This window comes from Spea bombifrons, chromosome 8 (genome assembly GCF_027358695.1).
Source record: "Spea bombifrons isolate aSpeBom1 chromosome 8, aSpeBom1.2.pri, whole genome shotgun sequence".
Classification (NCBI taxonomy): domain Eukaryota; kingdom Metazoa; phylum Chordata; class Amphibia; order Anura; family Pelobatidae; genus Spea; species Spea bombifrons.
In genome coordinates, this window is record NC_071094.1 from 46265604 (window position 1) to 46289269 (window position 23666).

General features: G+C 50.1%; 1 protein-coding gene across 2 annotated transcripts; it reads right to left on the reverse strand.

The window, feature by feature from the left end:
- Positions 1-6223: 6223 nt before the first annotated feature.
- MEIS3 (Meis homeobox 3) lies at positions 6224-21691 on the reverse strand. 2 transcript variants are annotated; one of them, XM_053472887.1, is made up of 13 exons: positions 21393-21691; positions 16242-16438; positions 15500-15647; positions 15177-15227; positions 14958-15008; positions 13371-13520; positions 12137-12248; positions 9873-10018; positions 8277-8353; positions 8101-8159; positions 7674-7763; positions 7412-7499; positions 6559-6694 (listed from the first exon to the last, which is right to left on the reverse strand). In XM_053472887.1, the coding sequence occupies exons 1-12, from the start codon at positions 21402-21404 to the stop codon at positions 7441-7443; spliced, it is 1152 nt and encodes a 383-aa protein (XP_053328862.1). In that variant the 5' UTR covers positions 21405-21691; the 3' UTR covers positions 6559-6694; positions 7412-7440. The 2 variants fall into 2 exon arrangements, with proteins under 2 accessions (XP_053328861.1, XP_053328862.1); XM_053472886.1 differs by lacking the exon at positions 7412-7499 and having other exon boundaries at positions 6224-6694; positions 21393-21688.
- Between the last annotated feature and the right edge of the window lie 1975 nt (positions 21692-23666).

The window sequence follows — 23666 nt, forward strand, 5'->3', positions numbered from 1 at the left end:
GCTGATTAGTTTGGCTGTATTTATTTATTTATTTTTTACAGTGTTTTATAACTGGTGGAGGACTCAGTGGGGGGGGGGCAAACCGCTCCCGACACGAAGAGCTCAAGAGCAGCAAAGACTAAAATCCGAAAACCTTTTTAACGGGGAAGTCGTTTAACAAAACCGCCGCCGCTCGGTAATTGTTTTCAAGATGTTTGGTTTACAAGCGAAGGGGCTGTTTTTCCTCGAGGTGGGAGATCGGTGGCAGAATGTGGCAGAGTTGTGGATATGAGATGTTGGATGCGGCAGAGTTGTGGATATGAGATGTTGGATGGGGCAGAGTTGTGGATATGAGATGTTGGATGCGGCAGAGTTGTGGATATGAGATGTTGGATGTGGCAGAGTTGTGGATATGAGATGTTGGATGTGGCAGAGTTGTGGATATGAGATGTTGGATGCGGCAGAGTTGTGGATATGAGATGTTGGATGCGGCAGAGTTGTGGATATGAGATGTTGGATGCGGCAGAGTTGTGGATGAGATGTTGGATGCGGCAGAGTTGTGGATATGAGATGTTGGATGCGGCAGAGTTGTGGATATGAGATGTTGGATGGGGCAGAGTTGTGGATATGAGATGTTGGATGTGGCAGAGTTGTGGATATGAGATGTTGGATGCGGCAGAGTTGTGGATATGAGATGTTGGATGTGGCAGAGTTGTGGATATGAGATGTTGGATGTGGCAGAGTTGTGGATATGAGATGTTGGATGTGGCAGAGTTGTGGATATGAGATGTTGGATGCGGCAGAGTTGTGGATATGAGATGTTGGATGTGGCAGAGTTGTGGATATGAGATGTTGGATGCGGCAGAGTTGTGGATATGAGATGTTGGATGCGGCAGAGTTGTGGATATGAGATGTTGGATGTGGCAGAGTTGTGGATATGAGGTGTTGGATGTGGCAGAGTTGTGGATATGAGATGTTGGATGTGGCAGAGTTGTGGATATGAGATGTTGGATGCGGCAGAGTTGTGGATATGAGATGTTAGATGTGGCAGAGTTGTGGATATGAGATGTTGGATGCGGCAGAGTTGTGGATATGAGATGTTGGATGGGGCAGAGTTGTGGATATGAGATGTTGGATGCGGCAGAGTTGTGGATATGAGATGTTGGATGCGGCAGAGTTGTGGATGAGATGTTGGATGTGGCAGAGTTGTGGATATGAGATGTTGGATGTGGCAGAGTTGTGGATATGAGATGTTGGATGTGGCAGAGTTGTGGATATGAGATGTTGGATGGGGCAGAGTTGTGGATGAGATGTTGGATGCGGCAGAGTTGTGGATATGAGATGTTGGATGGGGCAGAGTTGTGGATATGAGATGTTGGATGCGGCAGAGTTGTGGATATGAGATGTTGGATGCGGCAGAGTTGTGGATATGAGATGTTGGATGTGGCAGAGTTGTGGATGAGATGTTGGATGCGGCAGAGTTGCGGATATGAGATGCTGGATGCGGCAGAGTTGTGGATATGAGATGTTGGATGCGGCAGAGTTGTGGATATGAGATGTTGGATGCGGCAGAGTTGTGGATATGAGATGTTGGATGCGGCAGAGTTGTGGATATGAGATGTTGGATGCGGCAGAGTTGTGGATATGAGATGTTGGATGTGGCAGAGTTGTGGATATGAGATGTTGGATGTGGCAGAGTTGTGGATATGAGATGTTGGATGTGGCAGAGTTGTGGATATGAGATGTTAGATGTGGCAGAGTTGTGGATGAGATGTTGGATGTGGCAGAGTTGTGGATATGAGATGTTGGATGTGGCAGAGTTGTGGATATGAGATGTTGGATGCGGCAGAGTTGTGGATATGAGATGTTGGATGCGGCAGAGTTGTGGATGAGATGTTGGATGCGGCAGAGTTGTGGATATGAGATGTTGGATGGGGCAGAGTTGTGGATATGAGATGTTGGATGTGGCAGAGTTGTGGATATGAGATGTTGGATGCGGCAGAGTTGTGGATATGAGATGTTGGATGCGGCAGAGTTGTGGATATGAGATGTTGGATGGGGCAGAGTTGTGGATATGAGATGTTGGATGCGGCAGAGTTGTGGATATGAGATGTTGGATGCGGCAGAGTTGTGGATATGAGATGTTGGATGCGGCAGAGTTGTGGATATGAGATGTTGGATGGGGCAGAGTTGTGGATATGAGATGTTGGATGGGGCAGAGTTGTGGATATGAGATGTTGGATGGGGCAGAGTTGTGGATATGAGATGTTGGATGCGGCAGAGTTGTGGATATGAGATGTTGGATGCGGCAGAGTTGTGGATATGAGATGTTGGATGCGGCAGAGTTGTGGATATGAGATGTTGGATGGGGCAGAGTTGTGGATATGAGATGTTGGATGTGGCAGAGTTGTGGATGAGATGTTGGATGCGGCAGAGTTGTGGATATGAGATGTTGGATGTGGCAGAGTTGTGGATATGAGATGTTGGATGCGGCAGAGTTGTGGATATGAGATGTTGGATGCGGCAGAGTTGTGGATATGAGATGTTGGATGGGGCAGAGTTGTGGATATGAGATGTTGGATGCGGCAGAGTTGTGGATATGAGATGTTGGATGTGGCAGAGTTGTGGATATGAGATGTTGGATGCGGCAGAGTTGTGGATATGAGATGTTGGATGTGGCAGAGTTGTGGATATGAGATGTTGGATGTGGCAGAGTTGTGGATATGAGATGTTGGATGTGGCAGAGTTGTGGATATGAGATGTTGGATGCGGCAGAGTTGTGGATATGAGATGTTGGATGCGGCAGAGTTGTGGATATGAGATGTTGGATGCGGCAGAGTTGTGGATATGAGATGTTGGATGCGGCAGAGTTGTGGATATGAGATGTTGGATGCGGCAGAGTTGTGGATGAGATGTTGGATGCGGCAGAGTTGTGGATGAGATGTTGGATGCGGCAGAGTTGTGGATGAGATGTTGGATGCGGCAGAGTTGTGGATGAGATGTTGGATGCGGCAGAGTTGTGGATGAGATGTTGGATGCGGCAGAGTTGTGGATGAGATGTTGGATGTGGCAGAGTTGTGGATATGAGATGTTGGATGTGGCAGAGTTGTGGATATGAGATGTTGGATGCGGCAGAGTTGTGGATATGAGATGTTGGATGCGGCAGAGTTGTGGATATGAGATGTTGGATGGGGCAGAGTTGTGGATATGAGATGTTGGATGTGGCAGAGTTGTGGATATGAGATGTTGGATGTGGCAGAGTTGTGGATGAGATGTTGGATGGGGCAGAGTTGTGGATATGAGATGTTGGATGTGGCAGAGTTGTGGATATGAGATGTTGGATGCGGCAGAGTTGTGGATATGAGATGTTGGATGTGGCAGAGTTGTGGATATGAGATGTTGGATGCGGCAGAGTTGTGGATGAGATGTTGGATGCGGCAGAGTTGTGGATATGAGATGTTGGATGCGGCAGAGTTGTGGATATGAGATGTTGGATGTGGCAGAGTTGTGGATATGAGATGTTGGATGCGGCAGAGTTGTGGATATGAGATGTTGGATGCGGCAGAGTTGTGGATATGAGATGTTGGATGCGGCAGAGTTGTGGATATGAGATGTTGGATGGGGCAGAGTTGTGGATATGAGATGTTGGATGTGGCAGAGTTGTGGATATGAGATGTTGGATGCGGCAGAGTTGTGGATATGAGATGTTGGATGCGGCAGAGTTGTGGATATGAGATGTTGGATGCGGCAGAGTTGTGGATATGAGATGTTGGATGCGGCAGAGTTGTGGATATGAGATGTTGGATGCGGCAGAGTTGTGGATATGAGATGTTGGATGCGGCAGAGTTGTGGATATGAGATGTTGGATGGGGCAGAGTTGTGGATATGAGATGTTGGATGCGGCAGAGTTGTGGATATGAGATGTTGGATGCGGCAGAGTTGTGGATGAGATGTTGGATGCGGCAGAGTTGTGGATATGAGATGTTGGATGCGGCAGAGTTGTGGATATGAGATGTTGGATGGGGCAGAGTTGTGGATATGAGATGTTGGATGCGGCAGAGTTGTGGATATGAGATGTTGGATGTGGCAGAGTTGTGGATATGAGATGTTGGATGCGGCAGAGTTGTGGATATGAGATGTTGGATGCGGCAGAGTTGTGGATATGAGATGTTGGATGCGGCAGAGTTGTGGATATGAGATGTTGGATGGGGCAGAGTTGTGGATATGAGATGTTGGATGCGGCAGAGTTGTGGATATGAGATGTTGGATGTGGCAGAGTTGTGGATATGAGATGTTGGATGCGGCAGAGTTGTGGATATGAGATGTTGGGGTGATACACGGCGACCTTTACCTGCTCCGGCCAAGATTTACCCAACGGATCTGGATTTATTATCTAGGTTTCACTTCTAGTGATGTGGATATCGGTTCCCCTTGGATTGGTTTGGCCCTCCGTGTGGATATCGGTTCCCCTTGGATTGGTTTGGCCCTCCGTGTGGTTATCGGGTCCCCTGTGTAATAATTGGTTTGGCCCACCGTGTGGTTATCGAATCCCCCCTGCAATAATTGGTTTGGCCCACTATGCGCTCCGCAGCTCTCTCCCGTAATCGCTCTTCCCAGAGCCCCGTCTCGCCCCACCGCCTCGCTGGGAAATCACAGGGTTTACACTGCCCATCTCCTGCCCCCCCCCGTACAGAGACCCCCAAACACTGACGGGGGGTACAGCAAGAACCAGGTCAAAGACGGGCAGGGGATGCGAGAGACACACAGAGATAGGATTATAGATTTATACTGCAGAGCTTGCACTCCAAACATTACACAGACCATATGACGTCACTTTATATCCATACATTGCCCCCCAGAAAAGCCCACTACCGGGTCTCTGCCCCACGGGGGGTATTAGGGTAATTAGTTACACATCAATGAAGGCAAACTCAAGGTGTTGGGGGGTATTTAGTAAAATGAACTTGGCAGCAGATTATATTATACCCCCCCTTAACATATCAGCTGTCCGAGGGGAGCAGCTTCCACGGGCGATGGGGCAGTTACACTTAAATCAGGACCCAGCGGAGGTGCCGGGTGTAACTGGTGGGGGACGTCGGTGCTCATCGAGTGGGCACTCGGTACTGGCGGAGACGGTTCTCACGAGCCGGGACTTCGTAGCCAACTCTAGTAAATACCCGGTCAGTGCGGACGCCAAATAATCTGTAACCGAGCCCCTGCCCTCCTCCTGCCCCAGTCGCCCTCCATACACCCCCCCAGCTTTCTGCCCGTCTTCTCCTGCCCCAGTCGCCCTCCATACACCCCCCCAGCTTTCTGCCCGTCTTCTCCTGCCCCAGTCGCCCTCCATACACCCCCCCAGCTTTCTGCCCGTCTTCTCCTGCCCCAGTCGCCCTCCATACACCCCCCCAGCTTTCTGCCCGTCTTCTCCTGCCCCAGTCGCCCTCCATACACCCCCCCAGCTTTCTGCCAGTCTTCTCCTGCCCCAGTCGCCCTCCATACACCCCCCCAGCTTTCTGCCCGTCTTCTCCTGCCCCAGTCGCCCTCCATACACCCCCCCAGCTTTCTGCCCGTCTTCTCCTGCCCCAGTCGCCCTCCATACACCCCCCCAGCTTTCTGCTCTTCTCCAGCCGCCCTCCACATTGCCCAGCTTCCCCTCCGCGTCCACTAATTAAGTGATAATTTTACGGGGCAGGAGGGAGCGAGAAATAAACTCGCTGCAGATGCCCCCCCCCAGAGGGGGTTAATTCCTCCAAACATCAAGCTGCTGTCCGGCTGTAATTAGGGTCGCACGGTGACCCCGGGGTCAGACGCTCCGTCACCAGCCCAGGGCCTGGAGGCAAAAAGAGGGGGACGCGGGGGGGGGGTAATATGGGGGTTAAGCTTCGATTGGCGGATCATGGTGCAGAAAGAGTTAATGCCACCGAGTGCCACGAAAACAATAAAAACGAGCAGAGACCCTCGACTGACCCTGAATTTTATAGGTGCTATAAATATTTATACATTTATATTTACATCCAAAGTGATTTTTTTTTTCCAATTTCATTTTCTTTATCATAAAAAAAACAGGTAAAACGAGACGCGGATCGACCAAAATAATAATAATAATAATAATTAAAAAAATGTACAAGTAACTCAGTCCCTGCTTCAAGTGACCAGGCTAAAAAACAAAAAATCTCTCGGGTCCCGTCCAGAAGAGTCCCGCGGGGGTCCGTCCGAGAGCGGGGGTCCGTCCGAGAGCGGGGGAGGGGGTCAGGACGGCCAGAGAACCCAAAAGCAACGGGTTTCCACCTTCCGAGCGTTCCAGTCCGGGGAGGAATAAACGGTGCCGGAATCTCCGCTCCTGCGCCGCCTCTCGTCTCGTGGGGTAAACGAGCGGCGGGTTCTCTCTTTTCCAGGCTGGACAGGGGTCTCGCGGGGGCCGGACTCTCTTTAGAAGGTCCGCGTTCCGGCCGTTAATGAGCGTGAATGTCTATGTTCTGACCGTTCAAAAGTGCGTCCCCCGGACCCTGCGCCGCCACCAGGTGGTGGGGGGAGGCGCCGGCGGGGAGGATCATGGAGGCAGGGTGGGGGTGCCCCGGGAGGTAGGAGTGTAGAGACGGTCCGTGTCGGAGGCCGGCGGGGTGCGGGGGCATCGGGGGAGTGTAGCCGGCCGGTGGGAATCCCATGGCCATGGAGCTGGGGGCCGCAGCATAGTCCCCCGGGATTCCTTGGAAGCCTGCAGGAGACAGAAGTGAGTGTCAGCTCTTTGCGCCACAAAAGCCCTTCAGTAACGCGCATGAAAGAAACGGAGTCGAAGCGTACAAACTACAAATCTCCTCTTTCTGGGGAGCGAGCGACGCAGACCCCCCCACCTCGCCAAGACCCCCATGCGGACTGAACCCACCCCTCAAGCACCCGACTCGCAGGACCCCCGCGCCGAGGCAGGAAGGGGTTAACCAAATCCCTCATTTCTGAAATGAAAACGTTCCCGCTGCGGCCTCGGCGACCCGTGATAAACCGCCGCTCGCTATCGGAGAAATTTACATACCGGCGCAGTCAGTGCGATTGGACACGCCGCCCCAGACGGGGTATTTAGCCGACGGCTTATCAATTAGCCCCGGCAGAGGTCCGTGTCCCTCATCTTCCGTGGCTAATTCTCTCTCTCTCAGCCCCCCCTCCTCTAGTCCCTTTATTAAAGTCGGGGTTAATTTCACCTCCATTATTAACCTCCCTGATTACCCAGAATCCTTTGCGCCCCTCCTGCCCCCCCATTCCAGACCTCTGTACCCCCAGCCTCCATATTTAATGACGTCGCTCAATCCTCCGTCTCATTGGATGACGTGTGAATGTGACCCGCGTGCAGGGATGTACATGCATGTGACACGTTCATTACATGTGGGAATCAGCAAGCACTCCCTCCCCCCATCCAAACACATACATGTACTGTACTTACATCCCTAGTACCAGGAGGGCCGCAGCGGGTTACATGTAGTGCCACTGCCCCTCCATCCCTACGGCCATCCCCAATCCTCCCATGGCTCCTGGGGGGGAGACAGGTAACTAAGACCACAAGAAGGAAATGCCACTAATGCCCCAACTTACCCCCCACCTTCCAAAAAACAAACATTTTATCCAAATCCCGATTAAATGCCTCCCCAGCTCTGGATAAACGCGGCCCTGGCGATGTGGAAGGGGCCGAGCGCTCTCTCTCTCACCTGGAGGACGGATTCCCATGTGCTGCTGGCCGTCCATGACAAAGCCCCCCATGTTCTGTCCGTCGGGGCTGTAGGGGGCTCCTCCCTGACCTGCAAAGAGAGACAAGGGTTGGGTCAGACAGAATCCCAAATCCCCCCCGCAGCCCCAGGACCCCACCCCGGAGAGACAGACCCCCCCCAGCCCCAGGACCCCACCCCGGAGAGACAGACCCCCGCAGCCCCAGGACCCCACCCCGGAGAGACAGACCCCCGCAGCCCCAGAGGAACCATGGCCCATTGCGGAGCCCCCAGACGCATCTCCTGGGGGGGGGGGGGAGTACGTCCGGTAACTACGAGGTGGAATCCCCTGGCAACCGGCATTTGGCCGAAGAGATTTCCCATTGGTGGCGAGAAACGCATCGGCGTCCGACCCGGCGACAGCCCCTACCTGTGCGATTCGATTGGTCGATCATGGGCTGGACGATCCTCCGTCTCGCGTTAATGAACCTGCAACGAGGGACAAACATTTCCGTTTCATTCCATAGAAGATGAGGGGTTAATAAAAGCTGCCCCAGACAGGGGGCTCGTCGGGAAGAGATGGGGGGGTCCGTGCCGGACGCTTACCAGTTATTGACTTGTAATATCGTGAGACCCGTATCTTGCGCCAGCTGCTTCTTCTGTTCCTCTGACGGGTACGGGTGCTGAGGGGAGGAAAAACACGAGGGTGAGGTCGGGGGCATCGGGGTAACCAGCCTGCGGTGCCTTATTGCATTCACCCAGAAGACCCCTGAACCTGGGGATGAAATAACATGGCGGTCGGGGCGCCCCTCGCGCGTTCTACAGAGTCCGTCCAGTCGCCGGCTTTTAGCGCCGGGAACGCTGCGGAGTTTATTATTGGAGGGAACGCGCGCCCGTCACACGGGGCCCCCGAGGGCCGGACGCCGAGGGACCTCCAGAAAAGCAGCGACCATCTGGTTTGTTAAGCGGATCCGTCCCAGATTCGGAGCAGATGGGTCAGACGCAGACGCCGGGAAACACACGGCCCTCCGGCCCTCGGCTTGATTAGGAGGCTTTGAAAGAAACCCCCCCTCTCTATGGAGCTGTCAGAGGCGGCCATGATGGATGAGGCTCGGGGTCAGCCGGAGACCCTCTCCTGACAGCTCGGTGATTGATGAAGGGGCTGCTGAGGCTTCGACAGCCGATAGGCCCCAAAAACCTGATGTGGGGGTGGGGGGGGCAACTGGAGAACCTTACAGGCCTTCGCCGTTGCTATGGGTTACCAGACCGGGTCTTTGTTGGTTAACAAATATTTGCCTTGTGATTTTATATTCCCCTCCCCCGCACCCGATGTTTTCACCTATGATCACCGTTTCGGGCTCAGATTCTGGGATTTTGGTAAATTACACCCGAGTGGAAAAGGAGAAACTGAGCAGCGAGAGCATCGTTCACATTTACCAGATACTGGCAACATATGCCATGGTGCAGTACAACGGGAAAGCTACAGGAGAAATGTGGGGGCCATGATGGCACCAGAGCCAAGCGAGGGATATTGGCCCCTCGGAGAGCACCGGAATGCCCACAGCGTCTGACAGCGAGCAGAACCGGACCTGGGGGGGGATTCAGGCTCCTTATACAAACAGACCCCCCCCCTCCTCTTTGTATCCACCCCGGGGCAGTTAATGCGCGCCGCCTGGAAATCCCCCCCCCCGCGCAGGTTCAGGGTAATTACCCAGAATTGATTACCCGTTTATCAGCTTCTAATAGGTTTATAGCTTCGTCAATTACTTCCAATTGGTCGGCGTTCATTAACTCTCCGTCGTGTAACGGCCGGGACAGGCTGGGTAATTGGCTCTCGCGGGGGGGGGACGTAGCCCGGGGCCCCTCGGTGCCTGCGCGGCTTCTCCGAGCTTCGCTTCATTTTAATTGAGACTTTAGCGGCTGTGAGGAGTAAGGGGGTCCGCAGCGATGAGTAAACAGGAGGTGGAGGGAGGGTAATTATGGCCGAGATAAACCCGGTAACAAAAGTCTGGCTGAGAGTGATGAGAGGTGGGAGAGCCAATCACCCAATCAGTAGTGTACAGCGCTGTGGACTATGTTGGAGCTTTGTGTATGGGAGACACCCCTAAGTATCCCCCCAACAAGACCAGAGTCTTCCGGTCAGGGGAAATATCCGCAGCCCCGAGTGCAAGCTCCTGGGGCAAGCAAGGTTGGTGGACATACCGAGAGGTGCTGGAAGAGCCAGGCGCGCATGATGTTCGTGGCCACTTTGGGAAAGATCCCCCTCTTCTTATTCCTCTTCTTGTCTCGGTCGAGGTCGTCGTCGTCCCCGGTGCTGGGAGACGCCACGCTGTTATCCAGACAGTCACCTGCGGGAGACACGAGAGCGCGGTGAGAGCGCGGAACACGCGGAACGGGCAGAGGGCGGGCGCGGAACGGGCAGAGGGCGGAACGGGCAGAGGGCGGAACGGGCAGAGGGCGGAACGGGCAGAGGGCGGGCCTACAGGAGGCGTTCTCCTCGCCCATTGGCGGCCGTCACGGGATCCAGTATTACTACCGCGGCGGATTTGAGAACAAAGTGGGCTCTTTGGGGGTCCGAGGACTCACTGCAGCCCTGAGTATGGATTAAACCCGCTCGTAGGCAGCCAACTTTCAGCCCCGGGTTGTTGCCCCGTCTTAATCCTTTTACCCCGTCCTGAGACCTTCCCGGACCCCCCCGCTGCCTGCAGCCCACCGGCCGGACCCCCTCGCTGCCTGCAGCCCACCGGCCGGGCGCTTCAACATTATCGCCATAAATCATGGAGGAGGAGGAGGGAGCAGCTGCCGAGCGCCTTATAACCTGCGGCAAGAGAGGAGCTTAAAAGCCTGCCTGCGGGGGGAGTAAATTATGCATCAGAGCGTCGGCTCACGGCCCGGCTGCGGCCCCCCATTACCTCCATTTACCCCCCCGGCAACAACCAGACACTCACCAAAGGGCTCTGCGGAACAAAGGCTTCGGAGGAGGAGCCTTAATATATACAGGGGGGGCCCTCAAACAGGACCCGGAGGAGGGAGACCCCCGAAATGCAGGGGCCCTGATATAACCCCTGGTACCCCCCCAGCCTGAGGTTTTTATTGGACGGGGAGATTCGGAGCATTAAGTTGAAAACGCGGAGTGTTGGGGGGTCCGGGGGGGCATTTAGTACCCGACGCGTTTCTCGCTGAAGAGGTGGAAATGATAAATATCCCCCCGGACGCCGCGATGATTAAAGCTCCGCCCCCCGCGTCACGCATGAATAGCCCAAACCGCTTCGCCATGGGAGTGATGCCCCCTATGGGGTAACTTCATTAGTAGGACACCTACCGACCCCCCCCCCCCGAATGGCTGGGCTTGCTTGCGTGCCGCTATATTCCTGTCTAGCGTGGATCGGGGGCCGGAGAGGGGCCGCCACGTCTGCCGTTGGGAACGCGCGGCGTTCTAATGATCTGCCGGAACGGATCTAATTATGCGAGGGACGTGGGAGCGAATAATGGGACAGAAAATTGTTTTAATACGGAGGAAATGATTATTCCGCAGAACAATTTGTACGGATTCGGAGCATTAATTCCGCCCCGATTCCGACGCGTTCAGGAGAGCGCCGGCTTCTCACAGACGCTCGCCAGGCCCGGCCACCGACACACGCTAAGCAAGCTGTTTATTTTACACTAATCCAGTTTACATACTGGGAGAGGGAGGGGGGCGACGGTGGAGTGGGGGAGGTGACGGGGAGAGAGCAGGGGGGGGGACGCAGGGAGCCCCCCATAGGATTATTCTGTGATTAACTAACACTCCCTGTTGCTTTATTGCAAACCCTGCTGGGAGTCAGTGGAGCGGCGCGGAGGGGGGGGGTTGGCGCTGATTTATGAATGAGAGCGGAGGCTGCGCAGGCACTCACTGCACACTCATCGTGCACTCACTGCATGACCTTGGAGTTGGGAAGGATGTGGGGGTGCACGGGGGGCGGCGGAGGAGGGGTTACGGCTCTCGCAGTGGGAGGGGCCTGTAAATGCGACAGACCCCTTTGGCCTCCTGGTGCAAACAGTCATTAAAGCGGCGACATCTCCATCTTGGAAGTCGGTTCCCGTCGCGCTTTAACGCTTCCCTCCCGGGGGGGGGGGGGTGGGGGGTGTGTGGCGGCTTCTTCTCCGGCTGCCGGGGCCCCCGCTCTTTTCAGAGCGCACAGATGGCCGGTACAGGAATCTCAGCCTAATTACCATATCAGCCGCCCCGATCTACAAACAAACAACCCGCCTCCCGCCAACGACCCAAAATACAGCTGGCGGCCCGGCGCTCGCCCGAATAACCGCCAGCACTGGAACGCAGTAACCGGCGGCTTAATGCCATGGGATTGGGGGGTTTCACATGCAGAGTATCGCCCCCTCCCCGCGCAAAAAGAGCAGTTACTGATACATGGAGTATGAGCGGCCCCCTTGGACAGGGGGAGGTACCCACTGGAAATGCCTCTCACCTTGTTCGCTGGAATTGTCCCCGCTCTGCGATGCCAGCCCGCCGCTGGACGGCCCGGGGGTCCCTGAGTGGGTGGAGCCTGTCTCATCGTGATCCCTGATCCAGGAGTTATTCTGGGGGCAAAAACATTAAAACGATTAGTTCGTGAATATCATTCGTCCAATCAGGACGGAGAGCAAGCGGTTACCGATAAATCTGCTTTCCCTTCCATACGACAAACGCGCGGCTGTAATCAGCACCCATCGTTAAAGGGTTAATGCGAGGGGAACTGGGATATAACTGCCCCCCCCCTTAATGCCATGCAGAACCCTCTGGCAGTTAAAGTGTTAACAAGAGTTCGTGAAAGGCTTTGATTTCGATGACCCCAAAGGGAACCCTAACCCCGGAGAGATAAGGGGGGGGGCAGCCGAGGGCCGGACGCCGGGGTCATTCCCATTTGTAGATCCCCCCCCCCCACGGGAGTTCCAGTGACCCCGATTGACCCCTTTAATCCCAGATTCAAAGTGAAGCGGTGCCCGGCCTCCGATCCGGATCCCGAATCCACCCAATCCGGATCCCAAAACGAGGGGTTAATTCAATGTAAACAGCGCGGGGTCCGCTGAAACAGAGGCTTACATACACAGCGTCAAAGGCTTAGGGGCCCCCGGGACACGTCAGTTAGTCGATCATGTAGACATATCACGGGGGGCTCGGATATGTTTGTCGGGGGGGCGCAGCGAGGAGGTAGTGGATTGGTGGCGCAGTGGACGGGGTGACAGACGCACAGCCCCCGGGTGCTGCTTGGAATGAGTGCACTCGGCGCATGCGCTGCAGCCTGAAGGAATATTAAAAATGCATCAGCTGAGTACATGCGTTCCCTGCATTAGTCGGGGGGCCGGGGGCGTTTTGCTGTAAAGGATGGGCTTAGGGCCCCCCCCCGATTACATGACAACACCGGGGACCCCCCTGTACGCTCAGACCCGGGTTCACTAAACGCAGAGAACGAGGCAGCCGTGTAATTGCCCCCAGATGCGATCATTTGCTCCGCACAGCGCGAGTTTTCAGCCGCTCGAGAGACTAACGCCCCCCCATTCGCAGGCACCGCGGGGCGCGATGTTAAGGCGTTAGTGCCCCATGAACCCTCTTATTACCCCCGTATGTGGGATAACGCCATTGGCCGCGGCGTAGCCCCATTATTATTGATCCTGGGACGGATCACCGTGGCCCCCGCTGTACAGCCGGGGGCCGCATCTCACCTGGTCGGATAGACTCGTGCAGGACCCCGTGAAGTCTTCCAGGTCGGACTTGGAGGAGCCGTCCCGGTCGTCGATCACCAGGTCGATGGGCATCTTCCCCTTCAGGCAGGTGATGTACCGGTGGCAGAAGTTATCGCACAAGTCGTGGACCTGCCAGGAGAGTAGATTGTTAGCTCCGTGGCCAACGGTACCGGCGGGAGATCCGGCAGCCGCACCCCTGAGTATAAGTTACCCCGGGGCAATAAATATTATAATTCACCAAACATTCCATAATTACACAGAAAACAATCGATTATTATTAAACATTTCACTCGTTTCTATAAAGCGCCCGATAATCGCCAATTTACAGGAATCGCTCGCTTTCAGGCGTTTTGGACGGAGGGAAGGGGGGGGTCTCGGGGCAGAAGTTGACCTCGCGAGTAAAGACCCCGTCGCTTTAAACAGGGCTTTGCACCCCTCGGAGCCAGGAAGCTTTAATCCCCTCATTCCCAGCAGGCTGGCGCAGGGAATCAAAGGGTTAATTACCACATTAACAAGGGGATTATCTGGTTAAAACCCACCAGCCCTCTTGTACCCTTTAATGAGCTCATTAACTCATCAAACCAGAGGGGCCAAACCAAGAGGGCTCCTTTCATCTCTACACTCCCCCCTGCTTCTCCGGGTGGTATGCGCCAGCAGTATTCAAAGCCTGGTGGGATTCACCATATGGAAGGAGGTCAGGGGGAGGGTTTCGATGGTACAATTAACCTCTTCCTGCCTGCAGGCATGCATAACACACGCCGATAGTCTCACGCGCAGCTCGTTACCGCATGCGAAATGCGCGAATATAAAACGGCAACAAATGCGCTTCGTTCTGCAAGTGACCTAAATGCCCAGCAGACCTTAACGAGTCCGAGTATTACCCCGGGATGCGCAGGCACCGAGGTGGGGGTCTGCACGAGCAATCCCAGGAGCTTACAATCTACTATGCGAATAACCCCAAGTGGGCACATTCTGGTCGCGATATTCTAGCCACGATACCAACATCCGACAGGAATCGAGGAGCCGTGCCACGCCGTGGAGACCCCCCAACACCCCCTATCTCATGGCTTCAGCCCTCAAGGGCCGCAGGCACACAGCGTTAACCGGCAATTTAACCGGCAAATTGCGGCGAAGAGACACAGTGAGCCGAATTGTTAGCATGCTGATGGGAAGCAAAGAGTTAAAATCCCCGCCGCCAGCATTTTCTATTATTAGCTCCCCACCAGTAGCTGAGCGGCAGGGAAGGGGTTAAGCTTTTTCCACTCCCTGCTCTTCTTGGATTGAAAGTTTGCAGCCATCTGTGCGCAGGATCCCTGCCTCCACCCTGCGGAGCGGCCCCGGCGGACTCGAGGGCCCGATACCCCCCCCAGTCAGCGGACGGCTGCGCCCCCAGCTTCTGCTGACCATAGAAAGCCACAGAAGCCAGAACCCCCCCAGATACATCATATACGCGGTGCTTGGCACTGAAATAGTTAACAGACATCTGGAACATGGCATGTCCGCTAAACATGTCTCATAACCCCCTCCCCCAATAACGTGCGCGGCGTCCCCCCAATCCCAGCGTACCTTCTCCAGCTCCAGCAGGTGGAACCTCAGGACCTGGATGGCTTGGATCATCTGGAACAGAAGAGAGGGGCAGGTGAGGTATATAGCGCCGCCACACGCCGTACAGACGTACAACGGGCCATTAACTAAACCCCCTTTCCTGCAAACACCCCATCAGCGGCCCAAAGCCCCCCCAACCACAGAGCGCATGCGCGGGGGGCCGCAGGCAGCTTCACTCACCAAATTATCCAGTTCTGGATTGGAAGAGAAGAGAGGTTTCTCCGTCCTGACCTGCAAACACAGAACACCGAGGGTTAAAGCCCGACACGCTGCCCGTTTACCCACTTATGCCACCCATAACACAGAAGCCGCGGATCTGACCCCCCCAACCCCCCCCCCCCCGAGCGCCAGCGGGAACTTTACTTTTTTATTTATAGAATATTTTTTCAAGATTAACCCCTTAACCCCCCCCTTACCCCGCATTCCGGCCGTTACCGAGGACAGGTAGCGTGACTCGGGATAGTTGGCAGTTAGTGGGGTAATTCATTCACTCGCAGACTCACCTGCTTGGCGAAGACGGCGATGTCCTCGTTGAAGGAGTCGGAGGAACAGACGTCGCCCCCCGGGAAAGACCCCGAATTATCCCGCGGGGAGCACGTGGCCAACTCGCACTTCTCAAACACCAGAGCCAGCAGGGGGAAGAGCGGGTGCCTGCGGGGGCCGAGAAAACATTATCCGCCACCGCCCCAGGAGCTTGCAATCATTTACCCCCCCCAGACGTAAAAAACAGAGGGCTTTAAAGCAGATTCTTGGCCCGGCATTCGGACTTTACTTTGGGGGCCACGGTTAGAGTGCAAGCTCTGCGAGCCGATGGTTCCAAGGGGGGCATTAATTCATGAAAAGCGCGGACCAAGCGTACACGCGTGGATTTAACCCCGCGTGGCACAGAAGGCAAGTATATCACGCGTTCACGTGGCAAAAAGAGCCTTTTAATCAACAGCCAAGAGTCCGGCTCTGGGTATGCAGGCGGTGACACGCGTGTGCACAGAACGGGCCAAGGGCTGCCAGTGACACGCGTGTGCACAGAACGGGCCGAGGGCTGCCAGTGACACACGTGTGCACAGAACGGGCCGAGGGCTGCCAGTGACACGCGTGTGCACTATATAAAACAATGAATAATTATTATTATTATTAAAGCTCACCATGGCAATGAACGCATTATATGAAGCACACGTTAAAATGTATAAACACACATGTATAAAAAAAACCTCCACACGGCTATCACCATGGAGACCCCAGGCTTACCCGTAGATCTCGTCTTTCTCCCTCTTCAGGCCGTCGTTTCCTCCGAGGCCGGGGGGCATAGGTACTCTGTGGCCGGCCCCCGCGGACCCATAGGGGGCGCCCTGGCCAAGGTGCTGCAGGGCCCGGCCCGGGTGGGCATCGCTGAATCCGCCCAGCGGCATCCCATCCAGTCCCGGATAGTGAACCATTTCATCGTACTGGCGGGAGAGAGAGAGACGTCAGAACATACAGAGATACCGCCTACAGCTTACACGGCACGCGGAGGACATTAAACCGCTCTACGGAATATGATGGCGCTATATAGAGTCAATAAGTAACCCTCATAGCCCTATAGAGCTACATATAATAATATCGCATATCACACGGCGCAGCAGAGAATCCTCCCCTGTATCCTCCATACCACACAGAATACCCACTCGCTGTTACCCGCCCCGCTATATATTATATAAGCTCCTCAAGATACATTAATATAAACTCCCGCTATATACCATACGCGGTCAGCATAGAAATGCCACATCACGGATGTATATTACCTGCTGGCTGTGCTACATGGTAAATATAATATATATACTGGCCGTATACTGCACGGTATTTACCTGCACGGCTGCACCATATACACAAAACTATTCAATCTGCTTCACATGTACCCCAAGCACGACACACACACACATATCTACATATACATATATATATACATATACATATATATATATATATATATATATATATATATATATATATATATATATATATATATATATATATATATATATATACACACACACACACATATATATATATCACCGACACACTGTATCATACAGATATTATATACATTATGCGATATTCTGTTATATTTATACCTCATACAGCGAGCTGCCAGCTTACTGAAATATGCCTGTGTGCGTGCATTATAATACATATACACACATACATTATAATACATATACTATAACATATATACACACATACATTATAATACATATACTAAAACATATATACACACATACATTATAATACATATACTATAACATATATACACACATACATTATAATACATATACTATAACATATATACACACATACATTATAATACATATACTAAAACATATATACACACATACATTATAATACATATACTATAACATATATACACACACACTATAAATATACTATAACATATACACACACATTATAATACATATACTATAACATATATACACACATACACACACACACACACACTATAAATATACTATAACATATACACACACACATACATTATAATACATATACTATAACATATATACACACATACATTATAATACATATACTATAACATATACACACATTATAATACATATACTATAACATACACACACACATTATAATAACATATACACACACTATAATACATATACTATAATATATACACACAATATAAATATACTAGAACATATACACACACACACAATATAAATATACTATAACATACACACACACACTATAATACATATACTATAACATATACACACATACATACATTATAATACATACACACACACTATAATACATATACACACACACAAACATAATACATATACTATAACATATATACACATACATTACACACACTAATACATATACACACTATAATACACATACTATAACATATATACACGCACTATAATACATATACTATAACACACACACTATAATATATAACATATGTATACGCACAATAATATATATAAATATATATATGCACTCACTCATAGATAAATATATATTTCCGTATATCATTATTTTTAGTGGCCAGTATGATGCCGGTTTGTTAGCGATCCCAATATAAACACGTCTATATGTAACACGCCACTAAACACGCTACTACCTTACCATATATGGACAAATTGTAATTTTACTTTGCTGAATGCAATTAATCCATGCCATAAAACTAATATTATATATATACACACACGAATATATATAATTACAGATATTATATACACCCTATATATAATTACAGATATATTATATTATATACACCCTATATATAATTACAGATTATATTATATACACCCTATATATAATTACAGATTATATCATATACACCCTATATATAATTACAGATTATATTATATACACCCTATATATAATTACAGATATATTATATTATATACACCCTATATATAATTACAGATTATATTATATACACCCTATATATAATTACAGATATATATTATTATATACACCCTATATATAATTACAGACATTATATACACCCTATATATAATTACAGATTATATCATATACACCCTATATATAATTACAGATATATTATATTATATACATCCTATATATAATTACAGATATATATTATTATATACACCCTATATATAATTACAGACATTATATACACCCTATATATAATTACAGATTATATTATATACACCCTATATATAATTACAGATATATATTATTATATACACCCTATATATAATTATAGATATATTATATTATATACACCCTATATATAATTACAGATATATTATATACACCCTATATATAATTACAGACATATTATATTATATACACCCTATATATAATTACAGACATATTATATTATATACACCCTATATATAATTACAGATATATTATATTATATACACCCTATATATAATTACAGATATATTATATTATATACACCCTATAATTACAGATATATTATATTATATACACCCTATATATAATTACAGATATATTATATTATATACACCCTATATATAATTACAGTTATATTATAATATATACACCCTATATATAGTTACAGATATATATTATTATATACACCCTATATATATATATATAATTACAGACATATTATATTATATACACCCTATATATAATTACAGATATATCATATAGAGGGAGATTATAGACATATATTATATGTAGAGATATATACATTTATACGACATACATAAAGAACTGACTGACCGAACGCGGCTAAAACTCAAAATATAAGTTTTAAAAATCTTATTAACCCCTTTTCCTGAAATAATAAAACGGGGGGGGGGGAGCTGGGAACCCCTTTATCAAAAATAAACCAATTCCAGCGCAAATAACAGAAAACGCGTCCTCAGCCGGATAAATCACAGAAAGAAAAATCTCTGCAAACCCACAAAGCGTCTGCGGACTTTGACTTTCTCCGAAGAAACCCCCGAAAACGCCTAAAAACACCAGATTTACCGGAAAACATGCCCAGAAAACACGGAAATAAAACCCGGAAATAAACGCGGGAATGTCGCCAGTTTTTGCGTGGAGTTTTGTAAATAAATTAAATTTTACAGAAAATAAAGAAAAATTACAATTCCCAGACAGGAAATGCTCGTTTTAAAAGAAAAACTTTTGGGGGAAATCTTCTGACTTCAGGAATTCCCAAAGCCGGGGTTTCGTTATAATTCTGAAGATAAATCGCCCTGCGTTAAAAGCAGCGGAGAAATCGTTTCCCAGCGGCCTTCCAAAAACCCCTACTTTAATAAAAATCACAAAAATACAGAGGAAAAAACGCAGTTATTAAACCCGGAACGTTGGCAAAAAAACCGTAGTAAACGTCAGCATTTTGGTGCCTGTGTTCTGCATCCAGAAATTCCGTTATTTGTCAACTTTAAACTATTACTTTAAACTATTGTGTTTTTTAATTATCTCACTTTTTTTTCCAGCATTTTACTCTCTTATTGGTGTTTTCTTCGCCGCCCCCAGTCAGAAAAAAACAAAAAAAAAACTTTTTATACGATTCATACCCCCCCCCCAGCTTTCAGTTTCTGCTTTGGGGTCTCAGAGACAGAAAAAGCTTAAAAATGACCCAAAAAACAGATTTTTAATTTTGAAACATTTTAAAGAAACCCTAGAAAACGTTATAAATTGAAAGTTAAAAATTAGTTTTTAAACCCAAGAAATTCAGAAATTATTGAAATTCACACTAAAAATAACGCAATCTGTTTTGGGAGCTAAAAGTGACTTTTACAACCAACGCGACACGCGTGTAACCGACATCAGTAACAGCATCACACGCGTTTAACACGCCAAGGAGGCGGAAAAACAGCCGGGAGATCAGAAAACTTACATTCTGATTAATTATCAGATTTATTTATTGTTTAAGATAGAGTTTGGGGCAAATTCTAGACGTTTTACTGTTTTTTTTTTCTTTTAGGTTAACCTCCAGAAGTTTTGGGTTATTTTAAGGTGTTTTTAGCAGAAGCCCCCCGTTTACCAAACACACATTTAATGAGCCGGCGCTTCAATAAAAAAATAGAAGAACATTCAAAAAGTGGAATTCCACAAAAAACAAAGAAAATAATAATAATAATAATAATAATAATAATATAATAATAATAATAATAACGCAGGGAGCTGCGCTTCCAACCGACATAAAAACCGGAAGAAGAACTGAGATTTTTGCACTAAAACTGGTTTTTAAGACAGATCCAGCGTTTGGGGGGGGGGAATAAAACTCACCATAATAAATAATATTAAATAATAATAAATAATAGCGGACTGGGGAAAGACGGTCCCTTTATTAGCAGACCGAAGAACCCCAAAGGCTTGCAATCTATTTTTACCAAATTTCCTTTTTTTGCTATGACTGATCTGGCGCAGAGACGCACCGCCTAATAATAATAATAACAATAATAATAATAATCACTAATAACACTAAATACTAATAATCTACATTAATTATAATCCCAACAACACTAAAAATACTACTAATAATCTACATGAATAAAACTAACGCTTCCTCCTAATAGCCCGATTCGCGTAGGAATAACGATAATAATAATAAATAATAATAATAAATACTGATAACGAAGCCCCGTGGGTTGCGGGCACGGAGCGCGGGGTTCCGGGGCAGTCCCGCAGGGATCCGGGTTCGCGGGGCTGCACCGGATACAATGCATCCTCTCCCGGAGCTCCGTGTATCCGCGGCTGCCCGCCCGCCCGCCCGCCCGGCCGGGGGGGGGGGGGGACCGCATCTGCCCCGGCCCCTCCGACGCACCCGGGTCCGCAGCCTGGAGCCCGGCGGGGCAGGGAGCTCGGGGCGGCCGGCCTGGGGTGCGCGCTGGGCGGCTGCAGGAGGCAGGGAGCACCTACCCTTTGTGCCATCCCGGGGGCAGGTCCTGTGGCTGGGAGACAATGGCAGGAGGCAGCGCGGGGCCGGTGCGGGGAGAGGCGGCGGGACTCAGCGGCTCAGCGGCTCCCGGTCCATGCAGAGGCGGCTGCTGGATGTCAGATCACCGGCGGGAGGACGCGGACTGAGCTCGGGGGCACCGATCGGCAATGAGCACATCCGGAAACACCAGAGCCTTTAACTCCTGCAGTGCCTGAGCCCCTCCCCAGCCCCCCACCCTCCCGGGAACACAGCCCTGCAACCACCACCTCCCAGGGGTCAGAGCCCTGCACCCACCACCACGCAGAGAGCACAGCACTGCAGCCAGCACCCACTACCCCCGGGGGACAGAGCGCTGCACCCACTACCCTGCGGGGGGACGGAGCGCTGCACCCACTACTACCCCGCGAGGTAACAGAGCGCTGCGCCCATCACCCTCCGGGCATCAGATCACTGCCCACACCACCTTCCAGCCCTGGACCTTGAAGCTTGCAATCTACTACATGCATCTACACATCCGGAGGCGACGGAAAGAACGCAGGAACCCCAAAGGCTTGCACTCCACGTCGCGCTCGTGGCGATTACACACAGCCCCCCCCACCATCCTGTCATTTATTTATACGGCGCCGGCACAACGCTGCCCCAGGAGCTTACAATCTACACAGAGGACGAAGGGTGATGAGAGAATACTTCGTACAGTCTAGATTTTTGCCTTGGGAGCTTGCAATCTAAACAGCTGCGTCTATCCCTTACACGCAGCGCTCCGGGCCAAGAGCTTGCAATCTAACCCAATAACTGCTGACAATCCAAGCGCCCCGGCGACGGAGGGGTCGGTACCAAGAGCTTGCAATTCACTGTGACCTGCTGCAGCGATTAACCCTTTCATATCCACCACAACAAAGCCAGAGCTTCCTGAATGAAAGCAGAAGCCCTAAGACTGCGCCTCCTGGGCCAAGGAGCTTGCACTCGCTGGATGGTACGTTTTTTTCCTTGTACAGCGCTCTGCTATCTGTTGGCGATATATGATTAGAAGACGATAACGCCAGGATAGCCGGTATGTACTGTAAAGGGAGGGGGGACTCGGGGGGAAGCTTAGAACCCCAGGAGCTTGCGATCTACTTCAGTCTTGCAATCTTTATTTCAGGGAGGGAAGAGCTGCGAGATGGTGAGTAGTAGTGAAAAATGGTGAGTAATAGTGAGTGATGGTGAGTTATAGTGAGTGATGGTAATAGTGAGTGATGGTAATAGTGAGTGATGGTGAGTAATAGTGAGTGATGGTGAATAACGGTGAGTAATAGTGAGTGATGGTGAGTTTTAATGAGTAACGGTAAGTAATAGTGAGTGATGGTGAATAACGGTGAGTAATAGTGAGTGATGGTGAGTTTTAATGAGTAACGGTAAGTAATAGTGAGTGATGGTGAATAACGGTGAGTAATAGTGAGTGATGGTAACGGTGAGTAATAGTGAGTGATGGTGAGTTAAAGTGAGTATCAGTGAGTAATAGTGAGTAATGTTGGGGACTGGTGAGTGATAGTGAGTGATGGTGAGTAATAGTGAGTGTGAGTGCTGACGTCGCTCCCGCCGGTTTCCAATCATCTCCTTTCTTGTCTGTAAAATCGTTTCTGAATCCGCCGCCCGGCCGAGGAGAAGGGAGAGTTTAGAAGAAGCAGAAGCTCCGACGTCTGGAATATCGGGGGGGGGGTCTAGATAAACGCGCGTTCTAGAGCAGACAGACGACAAACGGCGGAGTTATTCCAGAGCGATCGCCATGGAGATTCACGTCCAGAAAAGCTCCAGACTCCGCAAAGAACCGGGGTGAGGTTCTAGAGCAGGCCGTACCACGACGTGGGGGGAGATCCGGGTTTAGAAGTGGATCCTGTTCCATGATCGCAGGGTACCGGGGTATAAACGCGGGGCAGATACTCCCAGCAGCGGAGGCCGGGGGGGGGCTTTTATTATCCTCCAGCGAACGATCTCTTCCGATAACGAGCTGCCCGATTGGCTGATGGGGAAAGTCCCGCCTCCTCATCAAACGTACAATATTTTCTTAACCAAAAACCCAAATTAGTGCTAAAGACCGGGGCTCCAAAGTGCTGGAGCTACCAACTCCCCCGGATTCAGGGAACAGTCCCTTCGGAGAGCAATCCCGCGCCGTTTAGTGAATCTTCCGTTATTCCCGGTACTCGCCGGTAACGCGGCTCCCTCGGCGAGGATCAGCAGGGATTTGCCCCATGGGGGTTAAAACTTCTTCCTCTGGT